Source organism: Hyla sarda, chromosome 11 (genome assembly GCF_029499605.1).
Source record: "Hyla sarda isolate aHylSar1 chromosome 11, aHylSar1.hap1, whole genome shotgun sequence".
Lineage (NCBI taxonomy): Eukaryota > Metazoa > Chordata > Amphibia > Anura > Hylidae > Hyla > Hyla sarda.
In genome coordinates, this window is record NC_079199.1 from 88,756,075 (window position 1) to 88,774,096 (window position 18,022).

Here is an 18,022-nt window from a genome sequence, read left to right on the forward strand (position 1 = left end):
TCTATGGAGACCATTTCCTTTAACCAGTCAGACTGCATGCCAAGCTGGGGAGTAAAGCGTGCTAACATGCGCTTCACCCAGCTATACCTAACTAGGGGAGGGGGTCTCAGAGATCACGACCAATCTTCACCTTTGACATGTGATGTCTGTGTGACATGATAGTTAATGATAGTAATGATTAATGAAAACAGGTGTTTTCAAGCACTTAGGCTGTTTGGGGCCCCGAAATTCCTGATGGCGGCCCGGGATACAGGAAGTGGGTGAAAGGTAAAAATGTAAAATTTGACTCCGATGAAGAAGAGCCTCCAGCAATGCCCCCACCATGACACATGGTCCACGATCAGAGATACAGTCACCATCTCTTCCACTCCAAGCTCCACCTGAGGATGATGGGATGCCCCATACAATGTTGTACATGGCTATGTAATCTATTGTTAATTTCTTAACCCACTAGAGGGCGCCTAATCCTCAATTCTGTGCTGCACTGACAGCAAATTGGTAAAACTTGAGGGAAAAATGTATATTTATTAATACTGCATAAAACATGTGACAGAGAAACTAGAGATAGATAGAGCGCACATGGCTTTGGGTCCATTAAAGAGTACCTTCCACCAAACTAAGCTTTTACTATATTGTTCCTTATGTTATTATAAGTTACTTTGCTATTTACTTGCTGTTAAAATTCTCAACCTTTATATGTTTTTAATGTGATTGAAAAAATGGCCACTAGGTGGCTCTGTTCTGTTCCCTGCACAAGTCAAACAGTTAGTTTAGTCTCCTCCCGGCCTGGCAGGAGAACAAACTCAGGAAGTGCGTGCGGGGCATGGGGAGGCACAGCTCTCAAAGGCTTCAGTGACGTCGCGCCTGCTGGGGAACGCCCACTTTCTCCTTCTGGGAGCTCACACAATGTGAGCAAGGGGAAAGTTATGATACAGAGCTTTTTAGGGTGTTAGGGTGCTTTCACGCTACGTTTGTAGTGTACGGTTGCTGCATCCGGTTGGGAGGGGCGAAAACCGTCCGCTCCCGTATCCCAGCCGGATCCGACCCGAACCCCATTCATTTCAATGAGCCGACCGGAGTCAAATGCCGTATACAGTTTTCTGACCGGACCTAGAACCATGGTATACCACGGTTTTAGGTCAGATCAGAAAATCATATACGGGGCAAAAATGAGACAATCGGAGTCAGCGTTTGACTCCGGTCGGCTCATTGAAATGAATGGGGTTCGGGCTGGAATACGGGAGCGGCCGGTTTTCGCCCCTCCCAACCGGATCCAGCAACCGTACACTACAAACGTAGTGTGAAAGCACCCTTAGGAATATTTAGGGAATATAATCTGAGTTAGTTTACAAAATACGGTTTGATGACAGGTTCTCTTTAAGGAAAGATATAAAGTCGACCAAGGGATGTAATATGTAGGTTGCATCACTATAATATCAAAGATGAACTAATGTGTAAATTCCATTCTGTGGAACACATTGCATTTGAAGAAGCTCAGTTGATATTTCTCCAGGATCTATCTTGGTCTACATTGCTATAATGCAGAGCATTGCAGCTGTGGTGGCCCAGTACGGGATGGTGTGTCCCCGTACATTTCTCAAGTCCTTCCATGTCCCCCAGGCCCCCCCCCCCCCCTACATTGTAACCCCTATTGTATATATGTTTGTATTACAAGTGTACTGTTGCTTTAAATATTATACCATGTGATTGTTACCCAGGAGGCACTAGTGACCAGGTGATCCCCCAAGTGACCTATCGGCTCCTTGCACAGCCCCCCTATATAACCAGGGGAGGGGCTGCAATCTTTCTCTTAGCTCATTGCTATTCCTGCTGAGGTCCAGTGCAGTCGTCTCAGTGTCTGTGTCCAGAGCATTGGAGGCCTCAGGCCTAAAGTCTGCAGCCACAAGTCAGCTCAAGTAAGCGAAAGTCATCTTCATGTGAATTGTCAAGTCAAGTCTTCTATATAGTCACCGTGGCCTGCACTAAAATGTCTCTACATACTGCAAATCCCAGCAAGCCTGCGAGGTCCCCCTGTGTCACTGGTCACCTCCTTGGGATATTGGCTGTACTGCATAGACTGTATCACCTGTCGACCCTCAGAAAAGCTACCGTTGTCCGTAACTTGGCGTCAGTTACCCGCAAGCGCTGCCCTCCTCGTCCTGCTGTGGCGCTGACACTCTATACTGTACGCTGTATCCCTATGCCCAGGCTGCAAAAGGTAAACAAAATAAACTTTAACGCACGTTCCTTCGTCGGCCTTACACTGGGACGGGAACGTCGGACAGCCGTCAGCCTATCAGTGGCCGCAGCGATGTTCCGCCTCGGCCGGTGATAGGCTGGGCCCACTGTCATGTAAGGAGCTCTGGCCGGCTTCTTACATGACAGTGGGCTCAGGCTGACGGCTGTCCGACGTTCCCGTCCCCAAGAAGCAGGTGAGGCCGGGTACCGGACCAACGGGAGTTAAAGTTTATTTTTTGCAGCCCGGGCATAGGGATACCGCACAGTATAGAGCAGTGGTCTTCAACCTGCAGACCTCCAGATGTTGCAAAACTACAACTCCCAGCATGCCCGGACAGCCGTCGGCTGTCCGGGCATGCTGAGAGTTGTAGTTTTGCAACATCTGGAGGTCCACAGGTTGAAGACCTCTGGTATAGAGTGTCAGCGCAGGCGGCCGCAACAAACAGGAGGAAGAGGAGGGCAGCGCTTGCGGGTGACATGTGAGTATTTACCCTGATGGGAACAGCGCTGGGCTGATAATTAATTGGGGGGGGGGGGGGGGAGGGGGGGGCAGAACAGTGCTCGTGGGTGACATGTGAGTAGTTCCCTGATGGGGACAGCGCTGGGCTGATAATTAATTGGGGGGGGAGGGGGGGCAGAACAGTGCTCATGGGTGACATGTGAGTAGTTCCCTGATGGGGACGGCGCAGCGCTAGGCTGATAATTAATTGGGGGGGGGGGGGGGGGGCAGAACAGCGCTCGCGGGCCACATATGATTAGTTCTCCAATGTGGGGACAGTGCAGCGCTGGGCTGATAATTCATTCCTGCGGAGGAGGGGCCAAACAGGTATTGCGGTATGGGTTAAAATTCATATCGTGCAGCATGAAAATTTCGGTATTCGGTATGAACCGGTATACCGCCCAGCCCTACTTATTGGATTTTTCCCTATTGGGGAGCACCTGCTATGGCTATAGTCAGTTGGGTCCCAAATTAGGGATGATGCAGGTAGATGGCACCTTCATTGTTTTGTTGTTTGGGGTGGGTGAGGACCATTGTTATTGTCACTTCCAAGCCTAAATAACGCCAGCCTGTTGTCGCCTAGACCCATGAGCACCATTTTTGAAGCTCCCGCCTGTTCATACAAGCTCTTCCCAGTACCCCTGTGGAAACAGGTCCCGGGGTCATGATAGAAAGTTACTGCTAACGCTAAGCCCTGGTTTAGCAATAAACTCTGACTATGAGATGGTTTCCACTACTAAGCCTGTAAAGTAAGTAAGAAGCTCTGGCCAGCTTCTTACATGACAGTGGGCTCAGCCTATCACCAGCCGAGGCGGAACATCCCTGCGGCTGCTGATAGGCTTACGGCTGTCCGACGTTCCCATCCCCAAGAAGCAGGTGAGGCCGGTACCGGACCAACGGGAGGTGAGTTAAAGTTTATTTTGTTTATTTTTTGCAGCCCAGGCATAGGGATACAGCACAGTATAGACCAGTGGTCTTCAACCTGCGGACCTCCAGATGTTGCAAAACTACAACTCCCAGCATGCCCGGACAGCCGCTGTGAATTTTTGGGTAAAATGACTAATGTCACTGGAAAGTAGAATTGGCGACGCAAAAAATAAGCCATAATATGGATTTTTAGGTGGAAAATTGAAAGGGTTATGATTTTTAAAAGGTAAGGAGGAAAAAACGAAAGTGCAAAAACTTAAAAACCCTGCGTCCTTAAGGGGTTAAACAAAAACAACACAAGTAAAAAAACAAAAAAAAACACAACCCTTGTTAACCATTTTATTAAAAATAAATTATGCTTGATATGGACATCGTCCACCAAATCCAACATAATCCACTACATCCACGTATCTGAAAGGAGCTGAAATAAGCAAAAAAAAAATGGTTTAGTACTTTTTGGGCACCGTCCCCTGGGGAGAATGGCCATAAAGTGCATAAAGCAGTGTTTCCCACACAGGCAGCCTACCGATGTGGCCAAACTACAACCCCTAGCATTCCTTGACAGTCTTTGTCTGGGAATTTTAATTTTGCAACAGCTGGAGACTCACTGTTTGAGAAACACTACCAGAAAAGTTCTGTTCACATTATAAAATTTTAACAGCCCAGGAAGGGGTTATAGTAAACCAGCAATGTATACAGATCACTGCTTTATGTATATTCTTGCTGGGCAGTAGGTTAACAATGTATATCTCCTGTCCAGCATGAACTGTACCGTGGCTGTTTAGCTGTGGACACAGCTTAGCCCCGCTTCAAGCAGGGACTCCTGTCAATATCGCTCCTGTATTGCATACAGAGGTGCCCTATGCATCACTACTTACCTCAAAACACTGATGTATCCGAGAGTATCCTAAAGGCAATGAAAGACCGGGTATAAAAGTCAGAAAAAACACAGCAGCAGATTTTATAGTGCTTTTTCAGGTAAAAAATAAAATTAAAATAAAAGTGGAAACCTAGCCTAACGGGGAAAACATCAGGGTGGTATAATGTAGGGATAGTGCTGGGAATGTAAGAAGCCAAAGATGTCTTGGCAGCAGTTCTGTAGAGACAAGTAGTGGCCGGGCCATGTCCTCATGGGAGTATGGGTGGATGGAGAAGAGAATGGTCCTCTCTCCTGTACTTACTGGATGTAAATGCACTGTAATCACTTATATGTTCTGTGTGCAGTACTGGTATCTATCACTATACAGTGATCCCTCAACATATGATGGTAATTTATTCCAAATGAACCACCGCTACTTGAATCCATCGTATGTTGAGGGATCCGTGCAATAATAATACAGAAAGTTATAGTCACTTGTCCCCGCTGCTCCGGATCGTCACCGCTGCCCTGGATCATCGCTCCCCATCATCATCATCACGTCCCCGAGGTGTCCCCGACACTCCGGACCGGCACCGCTGCCCTGGATCATCGCTCTACATCACCATCATCACGTCCCCAGGGTGTCCCCGACACTCCGGACCGGCACCGCTGCCCTGGATCATCGCTCTACATCACCATCATCACGTCCCCGGGGTGTCCCTGTTGCTCAGGACCGGCACCGCTGCCCTGGATCATCGCTCTCCATCACCATCATCATGTCCCCGGGGTGTCCCTGCTGCTTCGGACCGGCACCGCTGCCCTGGATCATCGCTCTCCATCACCATCATCACGTCCCCGGGGTGTCCCTGCTGCTCCGGACCATCACCGCTGCCCTGGATCATCGCTCTCCATCATCACGTCCCTAGGGTGTCCCCGCCACTCCAGACTGTCACTGCTGCCCTGGATCATCGCTCTACATCACCATCATCACGTCCCCGGGGTGTCCCTGCTGCTCCGGACCGGCACCGCTGCCCTGGATCATCGCTCTCCATCACCATCATCATGTCCCAGGGGTGTCCCTGCTGCTCCGGACCGGCACCGCTGCCCTGGATCATTGCTCTCCATCACCATCATCAGGTCCCCGGGTTGTCCCTGCTGCTCCGGACCATCACCGCTGCCCTGGATCATCGCTCTCCATCATCACGTCCCTGGGGTGTCCCCGCCACTCCAGACTGTCACTGCTGCCCTGGATCATCGCTCTACATCACCACCATCACGTCCCCGGGGTGTCCCCGACACTCCGGACCGGCACCACTGCCCTGGATCATCGCTCTACATCACCATCATCACGTCCCCGGGGTGTCCCTGCTGCTCCGGACCGGCACCGCTGCCCTGGATCATCGTTCTCCATCACCATCATCACGTCCCTGGGGTGTCCCTGCTGCTCCGGACCATCACCGCTGCCCTGGATCATCGCTCCCCATCACCATCATCACGTCCCCGGGCTGTCCCTGCTGCTCTGGACCGTCGCTGCTGCCCTGGATCGTCGCTCTCCATCATCATGTCCCCGGGGTGTCCCTGCTGCTCCGGACCGTCACCGCTGCCCTAGATCATCGCTCTCCATCATCATGTCCCCGGGGTGTCCCTGCTGCTCAGGACCGGCACCGCTGCCCTGGATCATCGCTCTCCATCACCATCATCACGTCCCCGGGGTGTCCCTGCTGCTCTGGACCGTCGCTGCTGCCCTGGATCGTCGCTCTCCATCATCATGTCCCTGGGGTGTCCCTGCTGCTCCGGACCGTCACCGCTGCCCTGGATCGTCGCTCTCCAACGCCGTCATCACGTCGCTACACACGCCGCTCCTATTGGATGACGGGACGGTGTGCACGGCGACGTGATGACGATGAAGGAAAGCGATGGCCATGCAGCGGAGCCCAAAGAGGACGGTCTGGAATGTCGGGGAAAGGGGAGAGACACTCACAGGGGCACACTAAACGGCTATCTGGCGGCAGCTGAAGTAGTATACGCTGCCAGATAGCCGTTTATGCGATGGCCCCGACATATAAAAGCATGAGAGGCCATCGTATGTTGAAATAATCGTATGTCGGGGCCATCGTAGGTCGGGGTACCACTGTATACCAAAGGTCTCCAAACTGTGGACCTTCAGATGTTGCAAAACTACAACTCCCAGCATGCACCTGTCTGGGCATGAAGAGAGTTGTAGTTTTGCAACAGCTGGAGTTATGCAGTTTGGAGCCACTGCTATTATGGTCACTGTACTGTGGGGATATTTCTCTGAGGGGGGGGGGTTTTTTGGTTGAAACTCAAGTGCACGCATGCGCATTACAATTCGTGTATAGCTCCTCGTCCCTGTACACGTCAATGAAAGTAGGCGTGGTCTTTCAATTTAGATTGCTCGGGGGGTGGGGTCATAGAAATGCGCGTCTATTGGCCTAGTCACGTGACAGCTAGCCGGAAAAATGAGGGCAGGAGTGACCGCGTAGGATTAGTGGGCGGGGCTTGCAGTGACATGCGTGGTATTGCGGGATTGTGACGCTGAGCGCCTGCTCTGGTCGGGAGTTATACCGGTAATGTATTCACCAATATGGCTAAAGCATATGCTGGTTCCCGGGCCGTGCAGAGGACATGCACGCTTTACGTAGCTGAAACTACATCTCCCGGCATGCCTAGCTTTATAACTACAACTTCCGGCATGCCTTGCTGTCACAGTGCGCCTGGCATCGTGAGGAGGATACCTGGATAGTCCTTCTAACCTTGAGAAAATCTATCAGTAAGATGACTTTTATGTTGTGTATGTGAAGTATAGGAGGCCTAGACAGCCTGGGGAACTACAAGTCCCAGAATGATAGAAAGTGAGATAAAAAAAAACTAAACAAAAACAGAATGTAACTATATTCTTTGCTCCTGTCTAGACTAGAACTACAAATCCCAGCATGATATCAATGTATGAATAACAACAACTACTCGTAGGGTGTGCTGAGACTTGTAGTTCCACACCAACTTGTATTGCGGTTTTATCCTTCGCAGGGGCACGAGATGGCGAACCACCTGAAGTTTATCGCCCGGACGGTGATGGTGCCGAATGGAAACGTGGACGCCGCGTATAAGACGCTGAACAGGTGATTGAGAGGACGGGGTGTGGAGGAGACGGGGGTATCCCACCGCTAAGGCTACGTTCACACTGCCGGCTGTCTCCAACAGTGTGAAGTCCGTTATTTTAGGAGGAGCCGGAGAAAAAAAATATAGCGCTTGCACCGTCTTTTTCTCCGGCTTTTCTCTCCAAAACTAACGGGACCCGGTATTTGCCGGTATCCTCCGGAAAAATGCAGAAAAAAATAAATGAAAAGAGAGGGAGATTGACGGAAGAATTTGCCGGAGCATACCGGCAGTGTGAAAGGGGCTTAAGAAGAGACCACCTAAAGCAGTGTCTTCCAAACAGTGTTTCTCCAGCTGTTGCAAAACTACAACTCTCAGCATGCCCGGACAGCCAAAGGCTGTCCGGGCATGCTGGGAATTGTAGTTGTGCAACAGCTGGAGACGCACGGTTTAAAAAAAACAATTGCCCTAAAGCATGCTGGGAAGTGTAGTTTTGCAACAGCTGGAGACACGTGTTGGGTGAGATTAAGTAAATCCTGACCCCCTTTAACTTCATTTTATTTAGGAGCTGTGTGCGGACTCATTTTGCTCTTGTACTCTTGTATTTGTACTATTTTGGAGGCAATAGGATTTTAATGACCGCTTTTTTGTCTGGTATTTAACATCATTATTGCAATTTTTGGGATATTTTGCTGTTACACAGTGCACTTTATGGTAATATTATTTCTATTGTGTGGGTCAACACTAGAGATGAGCGAACTTACAGTAAATTCGTTTCGTCACAAACTTCTCGGCTCGGCAGTTGATGACTTTTCCTGCATAAATTAGTTCAGCTTTCCGGTGCTCCGGTGGGCTGGAAAAGGTGGATACAGTCCTAGGAAAGAGTCTCCTAGGACTGTATCCACCTTTTCCAGCCCACGGGAGCACCTGAAAGCTGAACTTATTTACGCAGGATAAGTCATCAACTGCCGAGCCGAGAAGTTCGTGGCGAATCGAATTTACTGTAAGTTCGCTTATCTCTAGTCAACACGATTGAACGATGCCAAATTCATAAATTTGTAGCTACTAAATAAATAAATACATTTTGCCACTTTTTTTTAATTTTTTTAATTTTTTTAATAATTTTTTTTTTTTTACTTTTTAACCTCTCATTATTGGCAGCGATGTCCTGGCTACTGATAGTAGCTGTCCCTCAATGCCTATGAAGCGACTGCAGCTTCTACACTTGCTTTGGCATTTAATGATACAGAATATACAGGTATGCCCTTGGTAAATAAGTCCCAGATGGCAATGGCATACAGATGTTACAGACAGGGTTAAAAACATTGATGGCACTCTCCTCTCCTGGCTGACGGCGCTTCCTTTGGTGCACTCTCCCTCTCCTGGCTGACGGCGCTTCCTTTTGTGCACTCTCCCTCTGCTGGCTGACGGCGCTTCCTTTTGTGCGCTCTCCCTCTGCTGGCTGACGGCGCTTCCTTTTGTGCGCTCTCCCTCTGCTGGCTGACGGCGCTTCCTTTTGTGCGCTCTCCCTCTGCTGGCTGACGGCGCTTCCTTTTGTGCGCTCTCCCTCTGCTGGCTGACGGCGCTTCCTTTTGTGCGCTCTCCCTCTGCTGGCTGACGGCGCTTCCTTTTGTGCGCTCTCCCTCTGCTGGCTGACGGCGCTTCCTTTTGTGCGCTCTCCCTCTGCTGGCTGACGGCGCTTCCTTTTGTGCGCTCTCCCTCTGCTGGCTGACGGCGCTTCCTTTTGTGCGCTCTCCCTCTGCTGGCTGACGGCGCTTCCTTTTGTGCGCTCTCCCTCTGCTGGCTGACGGCGCTTCCTTTTGTGCGCTCTCCCTCTGCTGGCTGACGGCGCTTCCTTTTGTGCGCTCTCCCTCTGCTGGCTGACGGCGCTTCCTTTTGTGCGCTCTCCCTCTGCTGGCTGACGGCGCTTCCTTTTGTGCGCTCTCCCTCTGCTGGCTGACGGCGCTTCCTTTTGTGCGCTCTCCCTCTGCTGGCTGACGGCGCTTCCTTTTGTGCGCTCTCCCTCTGCTGGCTGACGGCGCTTCCTTTTGTGCGCTCTCCCTCTGCTGGCTGACGGCGCTTCCTTTTGTGCGCTCTCCCTCTGCTGGCTGACGGCGCTTCCTTTTGTGCGCTCTCCCTCTGCTGGCTGACGGCGCTTCCTTTTGTGCGCTCTCCCTCTGCTGGCTGACGGCGCTTCCTTTTGTGCGCTCTCCCTCTGCTGGCTGACGGCGCTTCCTTTTGTGCGCTCTCCCTCTGCTGGCTGACGGCGCTTCCTTTTGTGCGCTCTCCCTCTGCTGGCTGACGGCGCTTCCTTTTGTGCGCTCTCCCTCTGCTGGCTGACGGCGCTTCCTTTTGTGCGCTCTCCCTCTGCTGGCTGACGGCGCTTCCTTTTGTGCGCTCTCCCTCTGCTGGCTGACGGCGCTTCCTTTTGTGCGCTCTCCCTCTGCTGGCTGACGGCGCTTCCTTTTGTGCGCTCTCCCTCTGCTGGCTGACGGCGCTTCCTTTTGTGCGCTCTCCCTCTGCTGGCTGACGGCGCTTCCTTTTGTGCGCTCTCCCTCTGCTGGCTGACGGCGCTTCCTTTTGTGCGCTCTCCCTCTGCTGGCTGACGGCGCTTCCTTTTGTGCGCTCTCCCTCTGCTGGCTGACGGCGCTTCCTTTTGTGCGCTCTCCCTCTGCTGGCTGACGGCGCTTCCTTTTGTGCGCTCTCCCTCTGCTGGCTGACGGCGCTTCCTTTTGTGCGCTCTCCCTCTGCTGGCTGACGGCGCTCTCCTTTTGTGCGCTCTCCCTCTGCTGGCTGACGGCGCTCTCCTTTTGTGCGCTCTCCCTCTGCTGGCTGACGGCGCTCTCCTTTTGTGCGCTCTCCCTCTGCTGGCTGACGGCGCTTCCTTTTGTGCGCTCTCCCTCTGCTGGCTGACGGCGCTTCCTTTTGTGCGCTCTCCCTCTCCTGGCTGACAGGAGAGAGCACAGAGGAGTACTAGCCCACCTACACTTATTGGACTTTGTCCATGCCTGTACTTCAGCTTGGACAAAGCCATGATTTTATAGGCCATGATTTTCTATAAAAAGGAAATCAAATTATATTATGAAGTATATTAGAAAAGTTAATGTTTTGCCAAGATGTACAACATATAAAAAGTTTTTGTATCTGGCAGTTCACTCTTTTGTTCCCCTGGGTGACTTCTACAAGCAATCATTTGGTTTCTTAGTCAATTCAATGAATACATTTTTCTGTGCTCTGCTAGAACATATCTACAAAAAAAGACCGACCCATAAATACCAATGTATGATCCTTTATTACACCAAAATTACTAGACAAAGCCCTCCCATACTATAATAACCTACCCTTAAAACTTTAACCCCATAGAAAACCACAGATTGGGAGCTTGCATTCAAGTCCAGCAGCACAAAAAAAAGTCTCCACTATGATAACGCAATTAATGCAAATAACATGTCATATTGGGACCGGTCTCCACAATATCAACCTGACTGGAACATGCTGCCGGTAGATGAGTGCACCCCACTGCCACCTCTACATGTTTCGATCCTATGTCAGGGGGCTCTGATAGAACACTCTGGCTATAGTGGAGCTGTCACAGCACATATAGAAATCTTTGGGAGGTCTCTGGTTGCCATGACATTGGATCACCTCCCCGTCCTCGTTGAGGGGATGGGGCGTGACGTCATGAGGGGGCGGTGGCTATGACGTCACAAGATCCCGGCTCCAGCGTTTGGAACAGTTTGTTCCAAACGCTGAGCAGCAGAGTACCCCTTTAATGGGATTGTACAGGATTTGTCATCTATTTGCTGCTACTTTGATATGGACCTTTTTAATGGGCAGATCCAAAAACTTTTTATATGTTGTTACTGATGAAAAGACCTTTTGTAACATTTTACAATCCCACTTCTAGGGGTCCCCCATACCTACTGGTAAACAACAAAACCCCCAGGAGGTACCAGGGCAATAAACATGCAACAACTTTTTTAGGGGAAACGCCCCCCCCGCCCCGCCCCCCAAGGGGTACCCTAAACTAAATCCCTCCCAATTAAAATCTTTTATTGATTACTGTTAAAAATATGAATGATTGAGGTGCAGTTAGCAATGTGTCCACTAGATGTCAGGACCAAAACCACAGCTCCAGTCTGCCTACAGCATAGTTTTGTAAGGATTCTTTGACACTACAAAATTCTCCATTTATACACATCCGTATGAAGTTCCGTCTGAAGACAGCAGTAACAAAATCCTATACGTCCGTTAGAAAATCCCATTATAGTCTGTGGGATTTTCTAATAGCCGTTTGAACCCGTTATAGTACGTTATTGATAACGGACGTTATTTTGTGACGGAAGATAGTAACGGGAGAAATAGTTAATGAACTATTTCTCCCGTTACTATCTTCCATCACAAAATAACATCCATTATAAATAACTGACTATAACGGGTTCAAACGGCTATTAGAAAATCCCACAGACTATAATGGGATTTTCTAACGGACGTATAGGATTTTGTTACTGCTGTCTTCAGACGGAACTTCATACGGATGTGTATAAATGGAGAATTTTGTAGTGTGAGAGAAGCCTAAGTAACAGCCGTGCTACTATTGGTCAGGGTGCACTAATATTTGCCCCTCAGTTTAAGCACTATTTCTGGTTGTCACTTTAGAGACTGTAGAGCTGCTAATTAAAATGTTAGTTAGCCAGTGCCTTTAATGTTACACTTGTTCCCAAGCTTCCCTGGTGGCTAATGGCCACCAGTTCTTTCTGAGGAAGCTTGGGAACAAGTGAAACATTTAAGGGGGTTATCCAGGAAAAAACTTTTTGTTATATATATAATATTTCCAGAAAGTTAAACAGATTTGTAAATTACTTCTATTAAAAAATCTTAATCCTTTCAGTACTTATGAGCTTCTGAAGTTAAGGTTGTTTCTGTCTAAGTGCTCTCTGATGACACCTGTCTCGGGAAATGCCCAGTTAAGACTCAAATCCCCATAGCAAACCTCTTCTAAACTGGGCGTTTCGAGACAGGTGTCATCAGAGAGGATTTAGACAGAAAAGAACAACCTAAACTTCAGAAGCTCATAAGTACTGAAAGGATTAAGATTTTTTTAATAGAAGTCATTTACAAATCTGTTTAACTTTCTGGAGCCAATTCATCTATATAATTTTTTTTTTTTTTTCCTGGAATACCCCTTTTAAAGGCACTGGCTAACTAACATTTTAACTAGCAGCTCTACAGTCTCTAGTGACAACCAGAAATGGTGTTTAAACTGAAGGGCCATGCAAATATTAGAGCACCCTGACCAATAGTAGCACTACTTTTACTTACAAACTATGCTGTAGGCAGACTGTAACTGTGGTTTTAACTACTCTGTGGTCCTGACATCTAGTGGACACTTTGCTAACTGCCCCTCAATCATTCATATTTTTTACAGTAATCAATAAAAGTTAGATTTTAATTGGGAGGGACTTAGCTGAGGGTACTCCTTTGGGGGGTTTTCCCCTAAAGTTGTTGTTGCACCCATACCTACTGGGACACTAACCAGTCCTGCAGCAGCATCAGGCTTGTCCATTAGTCATGGACAAGAGATGACTCAAGGCGACATGAGCAGACACACCAATCACCTCCCACCACCACAAGGAGGGACAGACCCTGCTTTAAAGGGGTTATCCCTAGATTAAAAGTTATCTCCTATATACTGGGTAGGGAATAACTAGCTGATCTGAACAGAGGGACCCCTGACTGATCCTGAGAACAAAGTCCTCCATGTGAGTGGTGACAGCGATCTCTTCATTCACTGTCTATGGGACTTCTGAACATCGCTCATTAAGTACTGTGCTCTGCAATATTCGGAAGTCCCATGTAGGATGTAAGGAGTTGGTGGTCTAGTGTACACGGTGCCGCTTTATTCACTAGGGGATAAGTGACCTTCTTAATTTTTTGGGATCAGTCAGGGTCCCCACAGATCGGCTAAGTATTCCCCATCTTGTGGATAGGCGATAAACTTTTAACCTTAGGATAACACCTCTTAAGCAATTCATTTTTCACAATGAATTTGACTAATCATTTTTTATTCATCCTGACTTTATACTCACAGCTGAGGGTTCGTTACAGTTATATCCAGTTTAGTCTATCTTCTTAGAGCTAAATGCAACAGCAGCACAAATTTCTGTTTTGTCCAAACAATGTATCAATGGAGTAAAATTTATCTATTTGGTGTCAGGGCTTTCACACATGAGTATGTAGATTAGATACATTGTAGCCAATTGGGGTGGTACAATACTAGGGATCGACCGATATCGTTTTTTTAGGGCCGATACCGATAATCGGTGCAGGTTAGGGCCGATAGCAGATAACTTATACCGATATTCCGGTATAAGTTATCGGCTATTTAACCCCCTGCGACACCGCTGCAGATCATTGATTTAAAGCGGGCGCTTTAAATCAATGATCTGCAGTGGCTTTTGCGGGGCCATAGACCGCCGCCACCACCCGCTTCTCTCCCCCTACCTGTCCGGGTGGTCCGGGCCATCCATCCATCCATCGTTCATGTAGTGTCCGGGGGCGTTCCGGGTGGAGGGTGGTCCGGTCCGGTCCGGGCTGTCCTTCTTCTCCGGCGGTCATCTTCTCCACTCCGGGCAGGCTCCGGCCTAGTACACTGCATAGACGTCGCTGCGCAGTGACGCCCGTGCGCAGCGACGCACCTGATGTCACGTCGTCTATGCAGCGTACTAGGCCAGAGCCTGCCCGGAGTGGAGAAGACGACCGTGGGAGAAGGACAGCCCGGACTGGACCACCCTCCACCCGGAACGCCCCCGGACACTACATGAAGGAAGGATGGCCTGGACCACCCCCATTACGGGTAAGTTTAATTTTTTTTATTGACTCGGAGGGTGGGGGAGGGGCCCGACCGGTATAGCGGTATGGGAAAAAATCCATACTGGTATACCGCCTAGCATCACGGTGGGGGGGTGCGACGCGGTGCGGTGGGTCAGGGGTGCGGCGGGTCGAGGGGGTGGCGGTCGCGGTGCGGTGGGGGCGGTGCGGGGGGGCGGGGCATTATCGGCAAGATAATTGCCGATACCGATAATGCCCAAAATCGTGATTATCGGCCGATAATATCGGCCATACCGATAATCGGTCGATCCCTATACAATACACCACAACTGTTTCAGAAACTCTTTTTAAAGAGTAGGCGATTACTGTCCACCATTGATTGGCATAAAACATTGTGTATGTCTGATGATCTGCAGCAGCTGAAGTGTGTGTGTGTATTATGAGGTTCTGCAGCAGCTGAGACACAGAGCTTCTAAAGAGGGTGAACACTACATATCCATTACTCAGTGTCTGGCCCTTTTTTTCTGGTGGATCAGTAGATCACCTCTTATTTTCCCTCCCACCCAGGATCCTTACTACGGAAGGACTTGTCGAAGAAGTGAAGCGGAGACGTTATTATGAGAAGCCATGTGACAAGAGGAGGAGGATAAAGTATGAGACATGTCAGCGTATCTATAACTCAGAGATGGCAAGAAAAATTGCATTCCTGAGCCGGAAATCACGCATGGACCCCTGGCCTGGTTGTTAGAGGAGCGAACCATTTATAAGGGACTCTGTGATAAAGTAAGAGGCAGTGCCATGTCTGGTTGCTGGTGTCCAGACTCTTGATCACATTAGTTGCCACCACATGACCTGTGACCTCTAAGGTGATTTTATGGGAACCTTTCTGAATGTTCCCAAATCTGTACCAGTGTGATAGAATGTTGGTAATAAACCTTTTTCTGTAAAACTCTGCCTCACCTCGTACCATCTCATTGTCTCTGCCAGGCTCCACATGATCCCAGAAGATGAAAATTGGAAAGGTATGAAAACTTGCTTACCCAACGGAGATGAGCAGTGGGAAATAGGTTGAAAAAGTTTGAATCTGCGTAGCTTACTAAGCAATTAAGAGAGATACCCGAAGTGAACTGGTGTTACCTTCACCCAGAGGTCGCACACGTGTTATATAGTAAAGTTGATAGATCAACTGTAAACTAGTCCTCAATGTATATTGGATATAAATAAAAAAAAATAGAAAAGAAAAAGAGATGGAAAAGGGGTGATCCTGATATATAAATAAAAATAAATATTTATTAGAATGTTCACAATTATGTTGATTGATCACTAATATTCGCTGTCCCTGCAGGGCCCTAGCATGGGACATAGAAGTCAGCGAAAATAAAAATTAATAAAATTACATTTAATAAAATGAGATAAGAATAAAAACTTGCACCTATATGAATTGATCTATGATAAATAATATAGTCAATAATGTGCTATTCAATAACAGAGTTCTGTATTTTTTTTCAATAGCTGGAAAGTTCCGATAGCTAGGTAGTGACAAAATCCAAAATGTAGCAATCTTTGTGGTTCCAATGGCTAAGTAGTAACAGAGTTCAGCAAAGTTCAGATGTACCAATCTTATTAAGTCATTGGTGGTACAGTGTTATAAACTGTAGCAAGTTATTATTTCAGATCACTTGATGTAATGAATGGATACGAGTAGAGATGAGTGAACTTCCAGTAAATTCGATACGTCACAAACTTCTCGGCTCGGCAGTTGATGACTTTTCCTGCATAAATTAGTTCAGCTTTCCGGTGCTCCCGTGGGCTGGAAAAGGTGGATACAGTCCTAGGAGACTCTTTCCTAGGACTGTATCCACCTTTTCCAGCCCACCGGAGCACCTGAAGGCTGAACTAATTTATGCAGGATAAGTCATCAACTGCCGAGCTGAGAAGTTCGTGACGAATCGAATTTACTGTAAGTTCGCTCATCTCTTGATACGAGGTCTGATGCACAGCACCACTCACCGCTCCTGACGCCGTCTAGGTAACTGGCTGGACGGGCTGGTGTGGAGTTGTCAGTCTCCGGCGATGCCCGGTGTCTCTGCTAGCCGTGCGGATCTCCTTCTCCTTTTGGTCCTCGGGTGGCACCGGCCTTTCAGGTATGCCGTGGATCGTGAGTTGGTCCGGGGAGACAGCAGTGATGGCAGAAAGTGGCAATGTAGTAGCAGCATTGGCGATGTAGTGGCAGCGGTGAGAGTAGGTGCGGTGGGCCTCGTGTGAACTGAGCGCTGTGCGCGCGTAGTGCAGCGTGGTCCCGAAACTAGGGACTTCCAGCAGTTGCAATAAGATTGTTTAATAACGCTATATTGAAGATGAATTCAGATGGGTTTAGGTATATGCAAGTCTATGGCTAGATTCTAGACACGTTTCAATGCCTCGGGCATTTTCCTCAGTAGAAATTATAGTTGAATGTCATAGGTCTAATGCGGTTATATATAGTGTTGGTGCCTGGAAAACCTGGAGGTTTCAGGATGTATGCAAATCAAGGTACTGGATCATTCCTCTTTGGGGGGACCAAAAACCTTAACTTGGTTCCCCCCTCCACGTCCGCTTATCACGGGTTCTTTGCACTGGATCAATCCAAGCTCCGGTGTATAGATGGATAATGATCACTGCAGGCGTCCGTAACAGAGGATATTTATTACTGATTTAAAACTATAAAAGTTATAATAAAGTGCTGTGGCGACGCGTTTCTGGGAGATTAAGCAGGTAGACTCCCCTTCCTCAGGCCATAGGAAGGGGAGGGGCCTGAGGAAGGGGAGTCTAGTTATCAGTTTTATAACTATTAATAATATAATAGATCTAGTTAAATCTATTATCTATAGAAATAGATATAGATAGATATTGATATATATATCCTTCTCCATGTTGTGCTGGCTGTTGCACAACATTATATGGTAAGCGCTTATTTACATTTGGCGTTTGGCATTATTGGCGATATTACACTAAGGAGCGCTCCTTCTCTCCCTTTTTCTACCGCAGTAGTAAGGAGTTTACATGTGTAGGTGGTTTGTTACAGGGTGTCACCCCAGTAGTAAAGAGATTACATGGAAAGGAGGTTTGTTACAGTGTGTCATTCCAGTAGTAAGTTAATAACATGGGCAGGTGGTTTGTTACAGTGTGTCACCACAGTAGTAAGGAGATTACATGAGGATGAGGTTTGTTACAGTGTGTCACCCTAGTAGTAAGTGAATAACATTAAGATGGGGTTTGTTACAGTGTGTCACCCCAGTACTAAGGAGATTACACGAGGGGGAGGTTTGTTACAGTGTGTCACCCCAGCAGTAATGAGATTACATTAGGAGGAGGTTTGTTATAGTGTGTCACCCCAGTAGTAAAGAGATTACATGGAAAGGAGATTTGATACAGTGTGTCACCCCAGTAGTAATGAGATTACATTAGGAGGAGGCTTGTCACAGTGAGTCACCTCCAGTAACCCTCCTGGGCACAGGGACCCGTACCTCCCCCAGGCCAACAACCGGGACTTTGAAATTTTAGATTTCACC

The 18,022-nt window shown here is 48.4% G+C and overlaps 2 protein-coding genes across 5 annotated transcripts in view; one reads left to right on the top strand and one right to left on the bottom strand.

Annotated features, from left to right (window-relative positions):
* The window catches only part of DCST1 (DC-STAMP domain containing 1), a 54,089-nt gene extending 37,455 nt beyond the window's left edge, over positions 1 to 16,634 (bottom strand). For 2 of the 3 annotated variants that reach the window (XM_056546385.1, XM_056546384.1), the window contains exon 1: positions 16,482 to 16,634. Coding sequence is in view for 1 of the 3 variants with exons in the window: in XM_056546380.1 (XP_056402355.1) it covers positions 4,543 to 4,571; positions 5,019 to 5,060 (71 nt within the window). In the remaining 2 variants the exon portion in view is untranslated. Of the gene's footprint in view, positions 1 to 4,542; positions 4,572 to 5,018; positions 5,192 to 16,481 lie in introns of those variants that run through there. The other variant, XM_056546380.1, reaches the window with a different exon arrangement.
* MRPS21 (mitochondrial ribosomal protein S21) lies at positions 6,988 to 15,425 on the top strand. Of its 2 annotated transcripts, none has more exons than XM_056546388.1 (3): positions 6,988 to 7,111; positions 7,572 to 7,663; positions 15,039 to 15,425. In XM_056546388.1, exons 2-3 carry the CDS (start codon positions 7,581 to 7,583, stop codon positions 15,217 to 15,219), a joined length of 264 nt encoding a protein of 87 aa, XP_056402363.1. In that variant the 5' UTR covers positions 6,988 to 7,111; positions 7,572 to 7,580; the 3' UTR covers positions 15,220 to 15,425. The 2 variants fall into 2 exon arrangements, with proteins under 2 accessions (XP_056402363.1, XP_056402362.1); XM_056546387.1 differs by lacking the exon at positions 6,988 to 7,111 and adding an exon at positions 7,120 to 7,314.
* Positions 16,635 to 18,022: the final 1,388 nt, after the last annotated feature.

What these genes read in the sequence shown, in the direction of transcription:
- MRPS21 (XM_056546388.1), top strand. Translation starts at nt 7,581, where the DNA reads ATGGCGAACCACCTGAAGTTTATCGCCCGGACGGTGATGGTGCCGAAT. An exon ending in GCGTATAAGACGCTGAACAG is followed by an intron (nt 7,664 to 15,038) that starts GTGATTGAGAGG and finishes CCTCCCACCCAG; the next exon opens with GATCCTTACTACGGAAGGAC.